This window comes from Mytilus edulis, chromosome 3 (genome assembly GCF_963676685.1).
Source record: "Mytilus edulis chromosome 3, xbMytEdul2.2, whole genome shotgun sequence".
Classification (NCBI taxonomy): domain Eukaryota; kingdom Metazoa; phylum Mollusca; class Bivalvia; order Mytilida; family Mytilidae; genus Mytilus; species Mytilus edulis.
The window spans coordinates 56,265,612-56,284,215 of record NC_092346.1 but is presented as its reverse complement, the minus strand read 5'-3'; the positions used below and the strand labels follow the sequence as shown (position 1 = coordinate 56,284,215).

General features: G+C 29.8%; 2 protein-coding genes across 6 annotated transcripts in view; one reads left to right on the top strand and one right to left on the bottom strand.

The window, feature by feature from the left end:
• The window catches only part of LOC139516910 (putative ATP-dependent RNA helicase DHX57), a 30,205-nt gene extending 28,655 nt beyond the window's left edge, over positions 1–1,550 (bottom strand). For 3 of the 5 annotated variants that reach the window (XM_071307339.1, XM_071307340.1, XM_071307342.1), the window contains exon 1: positions 1,180–1,546. In XM_071307339.1, the coding sequence (XP_071163440.1) occupies positions 1,180–1,487 (308 nt within the window). In that variant the 5' untranslated portion in view covers positions 1,488–1,546. Of the gene's footprint in view, positions 1–1,179 lie in introns of all 5 variants that reach the window. The other 2 variants (XM_071307338.1, XM_071307341.1) reach the window with 1 other exon arrangement.
• Positions 1,551–1,639: 89 nt separating this feature from the next.
• On the top strand, positions 1,640–17,193 carry LOC139516909 (tubulin--tyrosine ligase-like). Its single transcript, XM_071307337.1, has 10 exons — positions 1,640–1,753; positions 5,805–5,921; positions 6,201–6,364; positions 6,991–7,069; positions 8,604–8,848; positions 9,785–9,917; positions 13,450–13,650; positions 13,879–13,972; positions 14,304–14,422; positions 15,342–17,193. The coding sequence occupies exons 3-10, from the start codon at positions 6,202–6,204 to the stop codon at positions 15,448–15,450; spliced, it is 1,143 nt and encodes a 380-aa protein (XP_071163438.1). The 5' UTR covers positions 1,640–1,753; positions 5,805–5,921; position 6,201; the 3' UTR covers positions 15,451–17,193.
• The last annotated feature ends 1,411 nt before the right edge of the window (positions 17,194–18,604 follow it).

Sequence of the window (18,604 nt, the reverse complement as noted above, 5' to 3'; positions counted from 1 at the left end):
CACTTTGGCCTAACTGGTATTTGTGACTGAAATGTCTTGAAAGCACTTTATATGTTGTTAATACTTTCAAATATTAACTATGAATTAAACAAGAGCCTGTATTGCTCACCTTTATTTTTTGGCATTTAACTTTCTTTAAGAGTTCAAGTTTCCAATTACATCATAGTTTGTTTTTTGGGTTCAATTCAGCATATCAAAGAACCGTAAGAATTAAATTTTTGATGAGATCAAACAAAGTTTAATTTTAATTTTTGAGATCTTACTTGGCTGAAAATTTTTGTTGTTTACAGTTTATCTTTATCATTAATAAATTCAAGATGATAACCAAAAACTGCAAAATTTCCTAAAAATAACCAAATTAAGTGCCAGCAACCCAACAATGGGTTGTTAGTTTCATCTGAAAATTTCAGGGCTGATAGAACTTGACCTAATGAACACTTTAATCCCATGTCAGATTGCTCTAAATGCTTTGGTTTTTAAGATATAAGCCAAAAACTGCATTTTATTCCAACATTCTATTTTTAGCCATGGCGGCCATGTTTTTTTAAGAAACAGGAAATAAAACACAAACTTTATTCTACATACCCTAAGGATTATTCAACTTAAATTTGGTTGGAATTGGTTCAGTAGTTTAAGAGGAGAAGATTTTGAAGTTAGAAAACATGATAAACAAATTGTGTCATATAAACTTATTTGTAGATCTTACTTTGCTAAACATATTTGCTGTTTACAGTTTATCTTTACCACTAATACTATTCAAGATAATAACCAATTTGGGAAATACTGCAAAATTTCCTTAAAATAACCAATTTAGTGGCAGCAACCAAACAATGGGTTATTAGATTCATCTGAAAATTTCAGGGCTGATAGAACTTAACCTTAAGAACATTTCAACCCTACGTCACTCACGGTCAGATTTGCTCTTACCCCTATGTTCTATTTTAAGCCATGGCTGCCATGTTTTTTGACGAAACAGAAAATAAAAAACACAAACTTTGTTCTAGATACGCTATGAACCATTCAGCTAAAGTTTGGTTGGAATTGGTTCAGTCGTTTCAGAGGAGAAGATGTTTAAAATAGTTTACACCAGACAGACGACAACGGACGCCAAGATGGCTAAAGCTCACCGTTCCGAAGCTAAAAATTATTTGATTTTTTTTAACTAGAGACATTATTTACCCAGAAATTTTGCTACTTCCATAATTTCGGGTTCCTACTGCACCAGACGTGTGGCCACTACCACCAGACGAGTAGCCTCTACCACCAGACGTGTGGCCACTACCACCAGAAGAGTAGCCTCTTCCACCAGACGAGTGGCCTCTTCCACCAGACGTGGGTTCTTTTCGTTTACTGTCGGGTTCACTTTGACGTTTATCGTGACGATGTTCATCTCGACTGGGCTTTCCTCTTCCTCGTCCACGGTTAAATTTACCTCCACCTCTATTAGGTTTTCCCTTTTTTCTCTTGGAAAATGAAAATTCATCCATGAGCACGAAATAAAACCGTACGAACCCTAGAGCTCGAACCCTACTCTTTTTTTTTGCTCGATGTCAAACGTCAGCTTCATTTTTTAAATATAAATTGCCTTGACAAAACGTTGCTGCGATAAAGATTAAAAGAATATACTTATCGAGTCTCTATTACAAAAGAACTAATTGAAAATGAAAGTAGGAATAAACTTTCAGTTAACCCTTTAAGTGACTAGGTGAAGAGGTCAATGGTTTGTTTACTTCAGTTACCAAACCGATTAAATGTAAATATCAAATCAAATCATTTTTTTTGTTTTATGAACTATTGGATGTCTGTTAGTCTTTTTCCTTTTTGGACATGGTGTTGTCAAATTATTTTCTACTTCAGATTTTGAACAGTTGAATATCCCACTGGTATCTTTGGCTACACTTTTAGTGCTAAAATGACTTAGCATTCAATCTTTTGTTCATCATTATCGAAACCTGTGATAATTGTGTAAATGCCACTCAGTTATGGCCTACATTTTTTTGCAATAAACAGATTTCTATATTTTACTAGATTTAACATAAAATTTATCTAGAAATACAATTTTATCCCTCTGTAGGAAGATAGTCACTCTATACAGGTATTACATATAGAGGATTTGGTCTCAACATGTTTAAATGTACTGAGGCCATCATATCATAGATTTTTTTTGAAAGAAATATGCCAGTCGACTGGTATGTGTTCTTCATATACCAGATAAAAAAGATAAGATAGTTTTTTTTTTATTTATACACCACAAGCTTTAAAGAGCTTTTGACCTAATATGAAAACATAGACAACATTAGTCAAAATAATTTTGACTTTTAAAGGCTATATCAAGCCTTATCTGAAAGAAAAGACAGAACTTCCCAGGGTGGGGGTGGTTTAATTGTTTATTTTTCTGAAAAAATAAAATTTTCAAGACAAAACAACATTGAAATAGGAGGTATTGAAACAATGTGGTTTGAGGTAAAACCAGATTATAAAAAATCATTTTTACTATGTTTTGTGTACAGACCTCCAAAGTCAACAATAGATTGGATTGATGATTTTGAAAAAGAACTAGGAATGGCAGTGACCATTAATTCAGATATTATATTATTGGGGGATTTTAATATGAATTTTAAAGCACCAAGCAAACCTCCTCAAAAATGGTTGAATGTTTTAGAAGCATTTAATCTTCAACAATTGATTGTAGATGCTACAAGGGTCACAAAGGATACCAGTACATTGATTGATCATATCTATGTCAGTAATCTAGATAAGGTACAGGAATCACATGTCTGTAAATTAGCAATTAGTGACCATTATCCTATTTGTTTAACAAGGAAAGAAGTTAATAAAGACAAAAAGAATTCACACAGTACAATAACATACAGGAATTTCAAAAAATTTGATCAAAATGAATTTCTTTTAGACCTACAAAGTACACCTTTTTATAAAATTGAATTTGAAGACAACCCTTCTGTTTGTCTCCAATTATTTTATGATATGTTGAACAAAGTTTTAGATAAACATGCTCCTGTTGTTGAAAAGAGAGTTAAAAAGGATAGGCAACCTGATTGGTATAATAGTGAAATTATATATGCTAGGAACATGAGGGATAAATACAATGCACTTGGATTGTGGAGTGAATATAGATTTTGGAGAAATAAAACTAAACAAATAATAGAGAATTCAAAAAAGAACTATTATAAAAACATGGTAAAAGACTCTAAGGACTCAAAATCTTTATGGAAATGCCTTCATAGCTTGAATCCAAAGTTTAAAAAATCCCCACATGAGTTAGCTACAGATGAGAACAATACAACAACAAATGATAAAAAATCTATAGCAGATACTTTTAATACCTTTTTTACTTCCTGTGCTGAAGAACTAAGAGAGCAAAGGGACATTACATCTATTGACAAGGCAGATTTCAATAATCTAAGCAAATTTATTAAAAATCAATTAAAACAACAAAAACATGAGAAATTTACCATACCACCAATAAAGATAAATGAGCTATTTGATGAGTTAATTAAACTTGATGTAAATAAATCATCAGGAACTGATAATATTGGACCGCAAATCCTTAAAATAAGTGCTCCATGTATTGCCTCTCCTCTCACATATATATTCAACAGAATGATAGATACTGGTATCTACCCCTCATTACTGAAAAATGCTAAGGTAACACCAGTTTACAAAGATGGTGATAAGGTTTTAGCAACAAATTACAGGCCAATTTCTGTTCTTCCATCTTTATCAAAAGTATTAGAAAGGCATGTCTCAAATAACATGTATAAGTACTTGTCTAAATTTAAACTTTTACATCCTACACAATCAGGTTTTAGGCCACATCATTCTTGTCAAACTGCACTTATTGATATCATTGACAAATGGCTGAAAGAAATGAATGATGGTAATATTAACTTAGCAATACTGTTAGACTTTAAAAAGGCATTTGATCTTGTAGATCATGACATTCTTTGCTTAAAGCTTGCTATTTATGGATTCAGTGAGTCTGCAGTAGGTTTTTTCAGGTCATACCTAAGTAATAGAACACAGCAAGTAAACATTTGCAATGTTAATTCTGATAAAAAAGATGTGAAATTTGGTGTCCCCCAAGGATCTATACTAGGTCCTCTATTATTTGTCTTATTTATAAATGACCTTCCCCTGTGCATTAAAAATTGTAAAACAGACTTGTATGCTGATGATACTACTCTTCATAAATCAGGGAAAAGTATAGAAAATTTACATGATGATGTTCAAGAAGATTTATGCAAAGTTGAAGAATGGTGCAAAATGAATAATATGTTCATCAATACCAAAAAAACTAAATGTTTGGTTACTGGAACAAGTCAGAAGTTATCAACCCAATCTTTTCAACCAAATTTAGTAATAAATTCAGAAACACTACAAAATTCATCATGTGAGAAATTATTAGGTGTTAAAATTGACAGCACACTTAGCTGGAAAAACCAAATTGATCAAATTTGTGCTAGCATTTCATCAAGAATATACCTTCTTTCTAAATTAAAGAAATTTTTAGATATTAATGCCAGGAAAGCATATTATAATGGGTATATTCTGCCTCTCATCGATTACTGCTGTATTATTTGGGGAGAATGTAAAATGAAGGGATAGTAAGAATATTAAAACTTCAAAAAAGAGCAGCAAGATTAATTCTTGATGCAGACCCATTATCCCCATCAGCCCCCTTATTTAAAAAACTTGGTTGGATGACAGTAGAAAACAGAATCAAATACCATAAATATTTATTGCTATTTAAATGTATGCGGAAAGAAGCACCACAGTACCTAATTCAAAAGTTTCATCTTATATCTGTAAATAATCCTTATGCTTTAAGGGGTGTTACTCAAGGTAATTTGATAGTTCCAAAGCCAAAAACTGAACTGTTTAAAAAATCTTTTGCTTATTCTGGATCAGTTTTATGGAACGGACTACCTTATGAAATGCGTAAAGTGCAAAACACTTATTCTTTTAAACAAATTATAAAACAATACTTGAGACAGTCCCAATATTCAGTCTGAAATGATTGCAACTACATTGTATTACTCTTAGAATGTATGATTTTAATGATTTGTATATACTAGATCTATTTACTACATGCGATATTTAACTGTTTTATATCTTTTAATCATGGTACATGTACACTGAACTATTATGTCTATACAATTGTGTTTATATGTTGTATGATTGCTTTTTTCTTTTATTATTACCATTTTGTTTTTACTTGTATTGCATACATGTATATGAGGGCCTCAGGGAAGATTAGTGATTGTAACTAACTGTGTTTACCCTCTTTAAATAAAGAATTTATTATTATTATTATTATTATTATTATTATATCTTAACTTTTGCTTTGAAGCACAAAGGCGTCACTGCAAAAAAATAGTCTCTCAAAACACCAGATTTATTTGGCCTTGAAGCTGAAACTTATTTTAATGATTGTGACAGTCACAAATACTTTTATACATTTGAATCTTGGGATTGTGAGGGAGGTTGATATACAGTGATTAGTAATAAGCATTAAAAATAAGTATAAATTTGTACAAATAGCAATTAACATTTAAAAAATCTCCATCTATGTTAGACCCTTTACAAGTATAAAAGTATTGATGAATTTGTAACTTTTAGTCAGATACATGTACATGATTTTGGTTCAGATTAGCATTTAATTTTTCAAAATTAAAGATGACATCAACAATTCAAAATTAAATATTATGTTTTGAATGATTAGAATAGTTAATGTGCATTTTAGTAATGACATATGCATTATGTTAATTTTTAATTCATTATAGGATCTATAGATGACTTATTACAGCATTGTTTACGTGTTTACTTCATCTATAGTTGAAAAATGAAAACTTCATAATGAATGGTTCAGTTTTAGAAAAGGGATAGAACAGTTCTATCAGGTTAGTATATATTTATTCATTTTTCTCTACTTTTGTTAAATTTTGTTATTTGCTTCAGCTTCATACAAGTTTAAAACATAACAAGATCCTGATCTCCAGATGTGCATGTGGGTAGGTTGTTCCAGTTTTTGTAGTTATGCCCCTTTCACTTTAGAAATTTGGCATTTCACAACAACTTCTTTGTTATAGCAACTCTTCCATTTAGTGTTATTTCATGATGTATTGAAGACAAAAAGAGTATTCAACTACATGTATGTCAACTTCTTATTATATTTTCAGAATGTATGGGTTTGTGAATCGTGATATTAAAAGCAGTGTCTACAAAGCTGTCTCTAAGTTTCTGGTTGAGAATTGTGATGAGGATTGGAGGAAAATGCCAGCTAATTCAGCATCATTTAATCTGATGTTTGGGGAAAGAAATAAATTGCCATTTGGTAGATTAGGTTGGTATAATCTCTAGACCTTCTGAAATTGACATTCATTACACAATGAAACGTAACATTCATGATGGCACGAGGTCCCACAATAAAGTGCACAGAAAAAATTAAAGAAACCCTTGATTGAAATCGTGTTTTCATGATCCTATCTAAAAAATGTAATTATAAGTATTGAATGCTTCTTTTTGTAATTTCATAGGGTTGTAAAAGCGTTGACTGGCACACATTTTTAGAATGAAGCTTTGGTCAACCCTTTTACACCCTAATGAATTAACAAAAATAATAATCAATTCTTTTTAAAAGTATTCAATTTGTAAAAATTGTTGATATTGCATTTCATGTATACCCAATTGATTTCTGATGGAAGGGTTATATTGTATTAATTCATGGCAACTATCTTATATAGCTGTCTTTCATTTTTATGCAGTTAATCATTTGTCAATTTTCTGTTATCAAAATTTAAATGGTGACTGTTTTCAATGTTTGCATACAGTCATTGGTTACCTTGTGAAAAGTGTGAAAGAAAAGATACAAAATAATTACTTGAAAAATGATTTGTGAGAAACAAAAACGAAGTAACTAGTGGAATAGTTTAAAAGTTTGAAAGTAAAACTGAATTTTCATATATTTAGGTCATGAACCTGGACTTTTTCAGTTGGTGAATTATTACAGAGGATCAGATATGATATGTAGAAAAACTGCAATGATCAGGTGAGGAAAACTTCTTTACATTTTGTAACATCATTCTAAGGTCCACCTCTAGGTGAGAGATTTTCTCGCTGGTTTGAAGACCATTTGGTGGCCTTCTGCTGGTATCAGTTTGATGTCTCTTTGACAATATTTCCCCATTTCCATCCCCAATTTATTATCTCATCAACAAATCATTTTCTTCATTTTTATGCTTAACTTAACATTTGTCATAAAATCTTTTAAGCATCATAGTAGAAATGTATTTATGAAATTGGTCTTCAAATAAATGTTTAAACTACACTTTTCAATATATCAATTTTTAAGAACTATTTTTTTCATTAGAGTTATCTCCCATTTGATAGAAAATCTAAACTAAAAAAACATTGAAATGGAAAACAGGTTTCTTTCATGGCCCATTGCATATGAATAACTGTAAAGTCAATATTATTCGTGGATTTAATTTAAGTCAAATTTAAATATGTATGAAGACTTAGCCATGAATTCAAATATCCACAAAAACGCAATCTTTCTTTCTCCTTTACCATATTAAGTTGGATCCAATGAAAATAAATGAATCTACAGTAAATGAATGTCTGATAGTTCCAATACATTAGAAAAAGATTATAATCTGTAGTTTTTCTGGGCTAATCTGTTAAAAGAGTAACGGTGACAAAAGTATGATTGATAAACCTTGAATATAAAAAAGAAGATGTGGTATGATTGCCAATGAGACAACTCTCCACAAGAGACCAAAATGACACAGAAATTAACAACTATAGGTCACTGTACATCTTGAACAATGAGCAAAGCCAATACCGCATAGTCAGTTACAAAAGACCCTGAAATGACAATTGAAAACAATTCAAACGAGAAAACTAACGGCCTTATTTATTTTTAAAAAATGAACGAAAAACAAATATGTAACACATAAACAAAAGACAACCACTGAATTACAGGCTCTTGGGACAGGCACATACATGCATTATGTGGCGGGGTTAAAATATATATTTTTTTTAATTTTAAGATTTATTTTAAAATTTTTAGAAGTTTATTTTAGTTAATTTGTTTCTGATTGATATTACCCCGCAATGCCCAATCTACTTTTTCACTCTTAGATTCTTAAAACATTTATTTGAAATCATAAAATTAGATAGAAAGTTACCAATTACAATAAACATAGGAAGCTGATGTTCAGTTGTTGTCGTCATTTGTTGTTGTGGTTCATAAGTGTTTATCGTTTTTCTTTTTTTATATAGATTCGATCGTTGTTTTTCCAGTTTGAATGGTTTTACACAAGTCATTTTTGGGGCCCTTTATAGCTTGCTGTTTAAAATATAAACATTAAAAACAATGCCAAAATGGAAAACATAATGTCATTCTTTTATAAAATCTAAATTATTCAGATTTAATTGAAGCAACTTTTACATTAACCTGAAAAAAATTTGTCAGTTGATATTGTACCTTTCTTTGTTTAATACTCATGCATTCATTAAATATCAACTCCAGTAGTTTACAAATGGAGAAAACATTAGTAAGATTTTTTTCACCATTTAAGGGTATTTAAAGAAGAACTGAAAAGGCGACCAGGTATGTTTCCAAAATGGCTACCAATGTCATTTATCATATGTCCAAAGAAAATATCCGAGAATGCTAAACAGATGGGTGAGGCTTCTGTAGCAGCTATGAGAAAGGTAGCCAGACCTGATGATAGACAGGAACTAGTAGAGACTGATGCAGCATTGGTACAACAAGAAAAGAAAAGAATTGTTTGGATAGCTAAATCTGCTGCAGGAGCAAAAGGTAAAACTATTTAAAGAAATATGAAAGAAATAGATAAAAAAAACATCCAATTTGCTTTTATATCAATGTGTTCTCAAATGTTAATAGGAAATATTGTTTTTGATTATCCATGAAAAATCAATCATTTGGTGTTATTTAATGTTTTCATATTATAGTTAATTTTTATACCTCCATTCTAGGAATAGGGACTTTATTGCAACCCCTGTGTCTGCCTGCACATCACTCTTTTCAGGCAATGAATATTTAGTTTCTGCACACCTTTTCAGGCACAAATGTACTACTGAACAAAACATCTTCATATTTGGTCTGTAGGTTTTCTGTGATGACTTTTAATGTAGAAGTGTTTCAAATCAGTCACACCTTCTTCCTGATCCTGATTCCTTGATTTTTCAATATGTGGAATAATTAAGGTGAATATTTATGTCTCATTTTTCATATACATGTACTACTAAAATGAAATATTTCATATCTGGTCTGCAGCTTGACAGTAATACATAGGTTAACTTAGGTTCTTTTACTGATACAGAAACAAAAGTTCCTTTTCATCAGTCTTTTTATCTAAATCTGCTCCACTTCCAGTGATTGTTGCTTTATATTCTTCATACACCATTGTTTGGTTCATCCAGGATTTGTCTAGTCTATTCTTAAATGTATTTGTGGTTGGTGATGTCACTATCATATCAGGTAGTGTATTCCATATTCTGACCACCCATAGAGCAAAGGCATTACTTTTACATTCTGTTCTGGTTCTCTGTGGATATATTGGCTTGTGAATGTTTTTCAATCACTCAGACACCTACATTATTAAAAGTAAGGATGGGTATGTAAACCAAGACAACATATGCAATTTCTTGTTAAGTAAGAAACTATAGTTCATTGACATATTCTTTACAAAGTGAATTGAGTGTAAACTAAATTGGGTTATATTTGTTTTAGGTGAAGGTATCAAAATCTCACAAGATGTTGATGAACTAATTGCATTTATAGATACTCAGGCACAAGGCTTTATAGTCCAGAAATACATATTAAATCCATTTCTGCTGGATGGAGACAGAAAGTTTGATATTAGGTAACATTAACATTGTTCTCTTGAATTATGCTTCTTCATGTACATGTATGGCAGTACATTTCTAACATTCAAGTTACTGTCATGCTGTTAGTGAAATATAAATGTATTTATGCTTTTAGTGAAAGATAAACATATTTATGCTTTTAGTGAAAGATAATCGTATATAAGCTTTTAGTGAAAGATAAATGCGTTTTAACGCTGGTGCGAGATGGTGAATACATCACTCAGTGAACAGTATACTGTGAATTCAGAAATTATTGAATGCATTTATTTCTGAGTTTAAAGTATTGACGATAGGATATCTCTCCTGTTCTCCAAAGAAAAATAAACAAGACACTTTTGTACAAATTAAAACAAGTGTACCTTACACTAAACAATCAGTTATATGTTATGAATATTCTTGTTGCGACTGTTTTACATTTTTCATATTGACACCTCAGTTTTATAGCTGACTGTACAGAATGGGTTTTGTTCATTTTTTAAGGCTGTACAGTGACCTATTATAGCTTTTATTTTTGTCATATCAATTGTGATGGATAATTAACTCATATGCAAGTACATGTACAACACATCTCCTGTGTATAAAGGGCACCTGCTCATAAATGACGGATATTTCTCTTTCCCTATATATCTATTATATACAGGTTTGACTGTATTTAGACTATAGACATTAATAATCACATTTATTATAAAGTGTTTGATAATATACATGTATAACTGAAATATTAATGTAGTTATATATAATATAATTAAAACAAACAAAACATCATTCAGATTTAATTTTTTATTGTTATAATTTAAAAGGGTCAAAGCACAATCTTTTCTCATACAGCACTAAAATATCAGACACATCTCTGACAATATTCTAAAAAGATCGGTAATGTGAACAAAACATATCTGTTTTAATGGTAACTGTATTATCACTCTCTTGTGCAGCTGTTGTCAGCCATGGTTCTGTTTGGTCATCAACATCATCTTGTTGCATTATCTGAAGGATATGGGCAGATAACTCTTGAATCTTTTCCCATTTGTTTTGCTTGTATCTGTCAAACATGACCCTGATACCAAGAATAATTGACTTTCTTCTTTCATGACTTGTCTTCATACTGTCATTACCTGTTAAGATTGATGTGAAAATCTTCTTCTCTAGAGCCAATATCTTCATATCTGTAATAAGAATTAGCAGTAAATTAGTTAAATGGGTTTCTTCAACTTGTATAAAATATAAGGTACATTTATTTGTTTGTCAAATTTATTAAAGCAAAAGAATTCAAGCCAATTAAAAGCTGAATTAAAACAAAGTATTTATAAGGTTTTTCTTTTTATTATTATTTTAAAGATTAAATTGAATTTAAATTTATTTATTTTATTTGTTTTATTATGTATCATACACAATGTATTTGAATTTTTTATTTGTTGGATGTTTCTGTATGTCTGGTTTAATTGCCTCCACATATTTGCTTTTATTGGCATAATGTAATGACTTATTTACAAAAAAATTTGCTTGAGCTTTGAAATGACATTAAATTGCAAGGCCATTTCATTATTGATAAAAGGATTTTTAAGATTTTTAAAAGAAATGAAAAAACAAATGTATTGCATGACTTTGAAAATAATTTTCCAACATTATTTTGATTAATTTTATATGGTTATTCTTTATCTGTTCACATTTTTCAGAATAAATAAAATAAGATAATAGCTAAATAATTATGATAAAATTAAAGAATTAAGCACCAAATTAGATATATAAAAAATTCTTGACATTCATCAAGCAGTTTGAAAAATTACATTTTTTGTATCTTTCCAAACAATATAAGGACGTGTAAAAAAAGATAACACGATGAAAAATATCTTGTACTAAAATAATTATAAACTAAAATGTAATGGTAATTATAAATTAGTGATATTTCCAAAAGTGAAATGTAAACTTACCAAAAAGAAAAACTTGTGTCACAGCTTTGTCATGTTGTAACAGTAAAGTTTTCAGCTGTTTTGCACAGATTAAGTATGCTGCCTCCATTTTATTTTGCAAAATTTCAAGTTTTTATGAAATATTATGCTATTAAAAAAATTGATAGATATATATAGTTTTTTAATTTACTCATTTTTCTGTAGAGCTTGGGTTTAGGAGTTGTAGGGTTTCATAAACTTTATCATCAAAGGCCTTATTTATCTGCAATCAGTATTGTGAGTGATTACATTAAAAAATTGATTACTTTATTCTTGTGGCTTCATTTCTAATCAACCAATAATTGAAAACAATCTTACATTGTGTACATAAAAATTTCATACAGATTAATTAAACATTACAAACGTTTTTATGTTAATTTGAAAAAAATCAATACATTTTACATTTTCATTATATGTTTATTTTTATTTCTTTGAAATTAAAAAAATATGTTATAAGTTTTTAATTTTCAATCAAGTCTTTTTAATAATAAATAAGTTTATATCACGAACCTAGAAGAGTTCCAAAATATATATTTGCAAAATGAGAAATGATTCTTATGATTAAAAAAGGATATATATATATACATGTATTAAAATTTTATATTAATTACTCACTCCACGATTGATGTATTTATTTTTTTTACCATCTTACCTTACCAGGAAATCTTTCCCCGTCCACTTCGGGACAACCTCATTTGAGTAGTCAATATTCCACCACCACATCTATGTACACTATTTTACACACATTATCGGTAATTATATAATACACTTGAGTACGGAGATATCAATGGTTCATATTATCCTCCATGCATCATTGAATTAGCAATGTTTAAAATAATTAATTTCCACATTATACGAGTATATACAGTTTATTTATTTTCTAATATGTATGCTTAAATTTTGAGTATGAAATAATTATGATATTTATAAATTCACCTGAATTCAGTATTGGTGGATTGGCATGTATATATATATCATTTGTACATATGATATCTTGTCTATATGTTCAATCTTATCATGGTAGGGGATGCTTGTATATATTTTATTACCAAATTCTATATAAACTATAGGTACACATTTGAAATACATCAACATCAATAATATATACAATACATACAAAAACACAAACTATGTGACAGAATAGCAGATGGTATTGTAGTAAGACATAAACATTATTTTAACATTTCAGTTTTAAGCTTAAAAGATCTAAATATAAATTTACCTAAATTACACAGCTCTTTTACATTGTTTGTACATGTACTTATAAGGGCCAAGAACACAGTTATTTCAAAGTGCGTTTCTTTTACACAATAAATTCAAATTAAAAAATTGCACCTGCTGTAATACAGTGTATCTTAAAAAATTTCACAGTGTAGTGTACTACTAGTGGGACAAATAATATTAAATTTATAGAAACTTCTACCAGCTTTAACTCAAAATATTGACATTGCTACAAATAATGATGTAGACATTTAAAATATGAGTATTACTTTTTTTTTGCATATATCTTATTTCATTTTTTTGCAATGAAAGCAACACTGCAAAACAAACTAAATTTACAATACTATTTGTATGATTTTAGATGTTGGGTATTGCTGGATAGCAATTACAATGTGTATTTCTTCAGAGAAGGAGTTCTTCGTACAGCATCAGAGAGTTATAAACCAGAGAATTACAATGATGTCACAAGTCATCTAACAAATCATTGCCTACAGAAAGAATTATCAGCAAACTTTGGTGAATATGAAACTGGAAATGAACTCTTTTTCGATGAATTTAACAGGTAAATACAATGGGCTATTACACTGTTTTTATTCCCCATCTCCCATAGTTTTTTTTTTATGTCACTTATAACAGAATAGTATTTGCTTCAACTTCATAACCCAAAGAAAAATATCAAACGCATGCAGCCCTCCATCCATTTTCCTGCAATAGACAGAAACAATTTTGCAATTTTTTATTCTGTATTCGTAACTATAGATACTATATAGATAGACAATTTTTGTTACAGTTACCTAAAGAAAAAGACACGTTTGACAATGGACAACACTATTATTCCACAAATCAAAGAAATAATAAAGAAGGTGTTGCTGATGATAAAAGATGTAAGTTGATTTGGAATATAATACATTTCACTTATTTATTTTTTTTGTCTTTTGTCATATCTTTATGCATGTTTTGTCATTTTGGGGAATTTTGTGTTATAAGTATAATTTTTGTTCACCCTTTTCGAGACTTTAGGTGGTTAAGAGCTTGACATGTTTTATAGACATCTGTCTATTATTGAGTAGAATATAATTACCTCTAGATGTCTTTATCTGTTTTTTTTCTGTTGTTTGGTTTCATTGTATACCTAATTTCATAAAATCTAGTTTAAAAGGTATGTGCTCTTTGTGTAAAGGTTCGTCTATATTTGTTAATCCTTTTTTCTTTCAGAGAATTAGCACAAACATGTTGGGTTATGGCAGTTTCCAGCTGTTTGGCTTTGACTTTTTATTGGATAGTCAACTTCAGGTTCATTTGATTGAAATAAATGGAGCACCAGCTTGTGCACAGTAAGTTTATGATACATTTTGAATATGTACCGGTATTCTAATTGAAAATGCATGTGAATGCAGTGACCTGAATAATTGATATTCATATATATATATACAGCAAATGCCACATTGAAGACTTTGCAGACACACAAACTTATTAAGATCTAGCACTTACAATTTTGGCCTCAAATTTCAGTAATTTTGTATTTTTCAAAATTTTCTTGGGGACATGCCACTTCCAAGTTGCACACGGCTGGTTCTGTGTGCAATTGTGATCAGTATAAATTAACTAATATACTTTCCCAAAATCCAACATTTCACAAACTTTTAGTCCCGAATGCATGGGCCCTCGGCTCCTTCCCCTAAATACTAGGAAAATCAATCAGGTTCATCTGATGAAAGATTTTGGACACTTTTTAAACATTTAAGTGTCTATTTAAGTTGATTCAATTGGTTTATGTGAAAGATTTTAACTGATTTAGTCATTAAAAACGCTTTGATTCAATCTTAAATATGAAAAATCTATCAAATATGTCAAAAATGTCACTTTTCAGATGTTTTTTATACGACCGCAGAAATTGAAAATTTTTTGGTCGTATATTGGTATGACGGAAACCGTCTAAAATTTAACTTAAATGCTAAAATTGTGAAGATTTCAGTAATTTAGCATGACTTAATTATGCTTGTACCCGATATATGTTCATTGTATTGTCAAAAACAGGTCATATTTATGTAACAGAAGCATTCTACTTTCCAGTAAATAACTAAATGTTTATATTTTGTCAATTTTGTAAAACTGCTTTATTTTGGGGCCAAAAAGGGGTCTTACTGGACCAACTTCTTTCAAGAAAAAGAATGGCACTTGTATTTTCATTACTTACAAACAAAAAATTAGCAGATTTAATTAAAAAAGTGCAGAGTATAATTTTTATTTCAGAAAATTACTACCAGATTTGGCCAGATGTATAGTACAAACAGCTATAGACCCAATCTTTAAACCGAAATCAGCAAAAGGAAGGGGAGATAACTGGTTTTCTAAAATATGAGACTTGCATATTATATTTATGTTGGCTTATTTATTAAAGAACATATTCTGGTTCTCAGATACTGCTCCCTCTGGAAAAATTAAGTGCTGACTTTTGTTCATGAAGAACACTTGCTGTTTTCACAGTTTATAAATATTCCATCAGAGACAAAAAACTAAAAGTTTTAACACTATACAGTTGTTGAACACTTGTATTTGTTAATATTTTTATCAAAAATTTTAATGGAAGAGTTAAGATATGTTAACACTTCATAGGAGAGGGAAACCTGAAAAAACATACTGACCAATTAAAGCATATTATATGGGTCTATTGTGCTCCAAAATTTAAATTGAAACATATCATGACTGCCTGTGAATTTTTGTTTTTACTTAATATCTCATTGTAAAAAATATACTTCAGGGATTTTTGTTTGTTTGTTGTGTTTTTGTTGTTATGTCATTCAGTAAACAAGTTTCAATTAGAAGAACTAATATGGATTAAAGACCATACACTTTCCAGGAGGTAATAGTAATAAAGAATTATCTTTTTGCACTAATACTTTTTGCATCAGTATATGTTTTAATATGACCAATTTTTGTCATGTTGTTTTAACTGAAAGTTAGAAATTGTCTGACATATTGCAATATTTTTAGAATGATAAAGAAATAACATGTCACTACAATATAAGCTATTAATTAACTTATTGAAGTGGTAGAATTACATTGAAATGGCTATTTCTAAATAGTGAACTATCATTTAAAGAGTATATGTTTGTTGATAAAAAGATAATATTATAAAGTCAATATTAATTTTAGTCAAAATATTTTGCCAAAATGCTTTTAAACCTTTGTAGATTATTGTGATATTATAAACACATTCCGTCCCTGTTATTTTATCATTGTAATGTAACATTTTACAAGTTCTATATATATTTGTGCTGTATTTTAGATTTATTTACTTTATTTTTATGCAAACATTGAAATCCATTTGAAAGAATGTAATGTGGTGATGTTTCAGTTTATACAGGAAATTTCCTTATTAGGTGTAATATGGTCATGATTTTTTCTTACTTTGAAAGAAAACTATGTATTTTTAGTCTGGAATTATTAATAATCAAACTGCAGAATTTTTTAATGAGGAACTAATGTAGTTCAGAATTTTAAGTAGAAATGATATGTATAATTATTTAAAGTTTTCCAACTTATTTTCACAGACTCTTTTTCGTTATTAGCCATAATAAGAAAACCATTTTTTTCTAATTTTTCTCAAAAATTAGCAGTAAAGTCAGATAATATATTCCTTATATACACTAATTTCAAAAAAATATATATTTGAAAGGAACAGAAAGGACATATTTCTGTGTTGATATTTTATTTCTAAAGTTTCTATACCCATTGAAGGTGTGTTCATGTCATTAGGGAGTTGTTGAAATACTCTTTCCCATTTTTCTCTATTTTCATTAATTGAAATGTTAATTATAGACCATTCTTCCTTGTTAAAGAAACATTTTGTGCAACATGAATTTTTGAGTCTTTAATGCATTTTATTGATATACTGTGATATAATTGTTTCTTAAGGCATTATTTTTTATTTAGTATTGTCTTCCATTACCAAAATTACAAAGATTTCCTTTATTATAAACAATGTTTCGATGTGTTGGAGTAGAAGAGAATGTAGAAAACATTATTAGTTATTGTGACTTCGTTTATAAACATGTGTATTGTATAATATGCTCAATTCTCAAAAAAAAAATATTGAACAAAGTTTACAAAGTTTTAATGACTACTATACTTGTCTACTAGTGTCTGATGACCTAGAATCTAATTAGTCAAATTTTGAATTGAACAAAGAGACTATGCTTCTATATATATTATATATAACAATAACAAAAACACAGAAGTGTAATAAGGACCCTACAATGTGACTAATTAATGCACATGTTCCAATACTTCCAAGGAATGTGAGACTATTTTTGATATAGCTGTTGATAGAGCTTACATTTGATTGTTTGTTATACTGAAGTTAAAAATTGTTGTATTTCTTCAATCCGTACACAACTCAACACTAATCTTCAGGAAATAGCAAATCTATTAGATGCTGGAAACACCAGAACCTTTCTAAATAAAGTAGACTAGCAGTTTTAGGTAAGAACTGATGATTCTTTGAACTCTCTTCATTGCTTTAAAAGGTCTTTAGGGAATTATGAAAAAATGAAAGAAAAAAAAGCTGTGGTTTGATGCCAGAACACCTGTAAGTTTACTCTGATCAAGAACTGTGCTTTTCTGAACATTCAATGTTCTATTGCAATCCACAATACAGGAAATCAAAATTAATTGTCTTTTCCCAATTTTTTCTTGTTAAAGAACCCATTGTGTTCCAAAGTGTTTCCATCAGTTAGAGAGTCAATTGTGTTTCTCCACGTGTTTCTATTGGTCAGAGAGCCCATTGTGTTTTCCCAAGTGTTTCTGTTTGTTAGAGAGCACATTGTGTTTTCCCAAATGTTTCTATTTGTTAGAGTGCATTGTGCTTTCCCCAAATGTTTCAATCAGTTAGAGAGCTCATTGTGTTTTCCCAAGTGTTTCCATTAGTTAGAGGGCCCATAGTGTTTTCCCAAATGCTTCTATTAGTAAGGGACCCCATTGTGTTTTCGCAAGTGTTTCTATACGTTAGAAAGCACATTGTGTTTTCCAAAGTGTTTCCATTAGTTAAAAGGCCAATTGTGTTTTCCCAAATGTTTTCTATTGGTTAGAGATACCATTTTGTTTTCCCCAATTGTTTCCATTAGTTAGAGAGCCCAAATGTTTCCATTGGTTAAATAGCATATTGTGTTTTCCAAGTGTGTCTATTAGTTAGAGAGCCCATTGTGTTTTCCCAAATGTTCGTATTGGCTAGAGAGCCAATTGTGATTTTTCAAATGCTTCTATTGGTTAGAGAGCACATTTAATGTTTCCCAAGAGTTTCCATTAGTTAGAGAGCCCATATTTTTTTCCCCCAAATATAGCACTCTGTGTTTTCCCAAGTGTTTCCATGAGTTTGCGAGCCCATTGTGTTTCCCAAATGGTTTTATTGGTTATAGAACCCATTGTGATTTCCCAAATGCTTCTATTGGTTAGAGAGCCCATTGTGTTTTCCCAAGTGTTTCCAATAGTCAAGAAGCTCATGGTGTTTCTGTTGG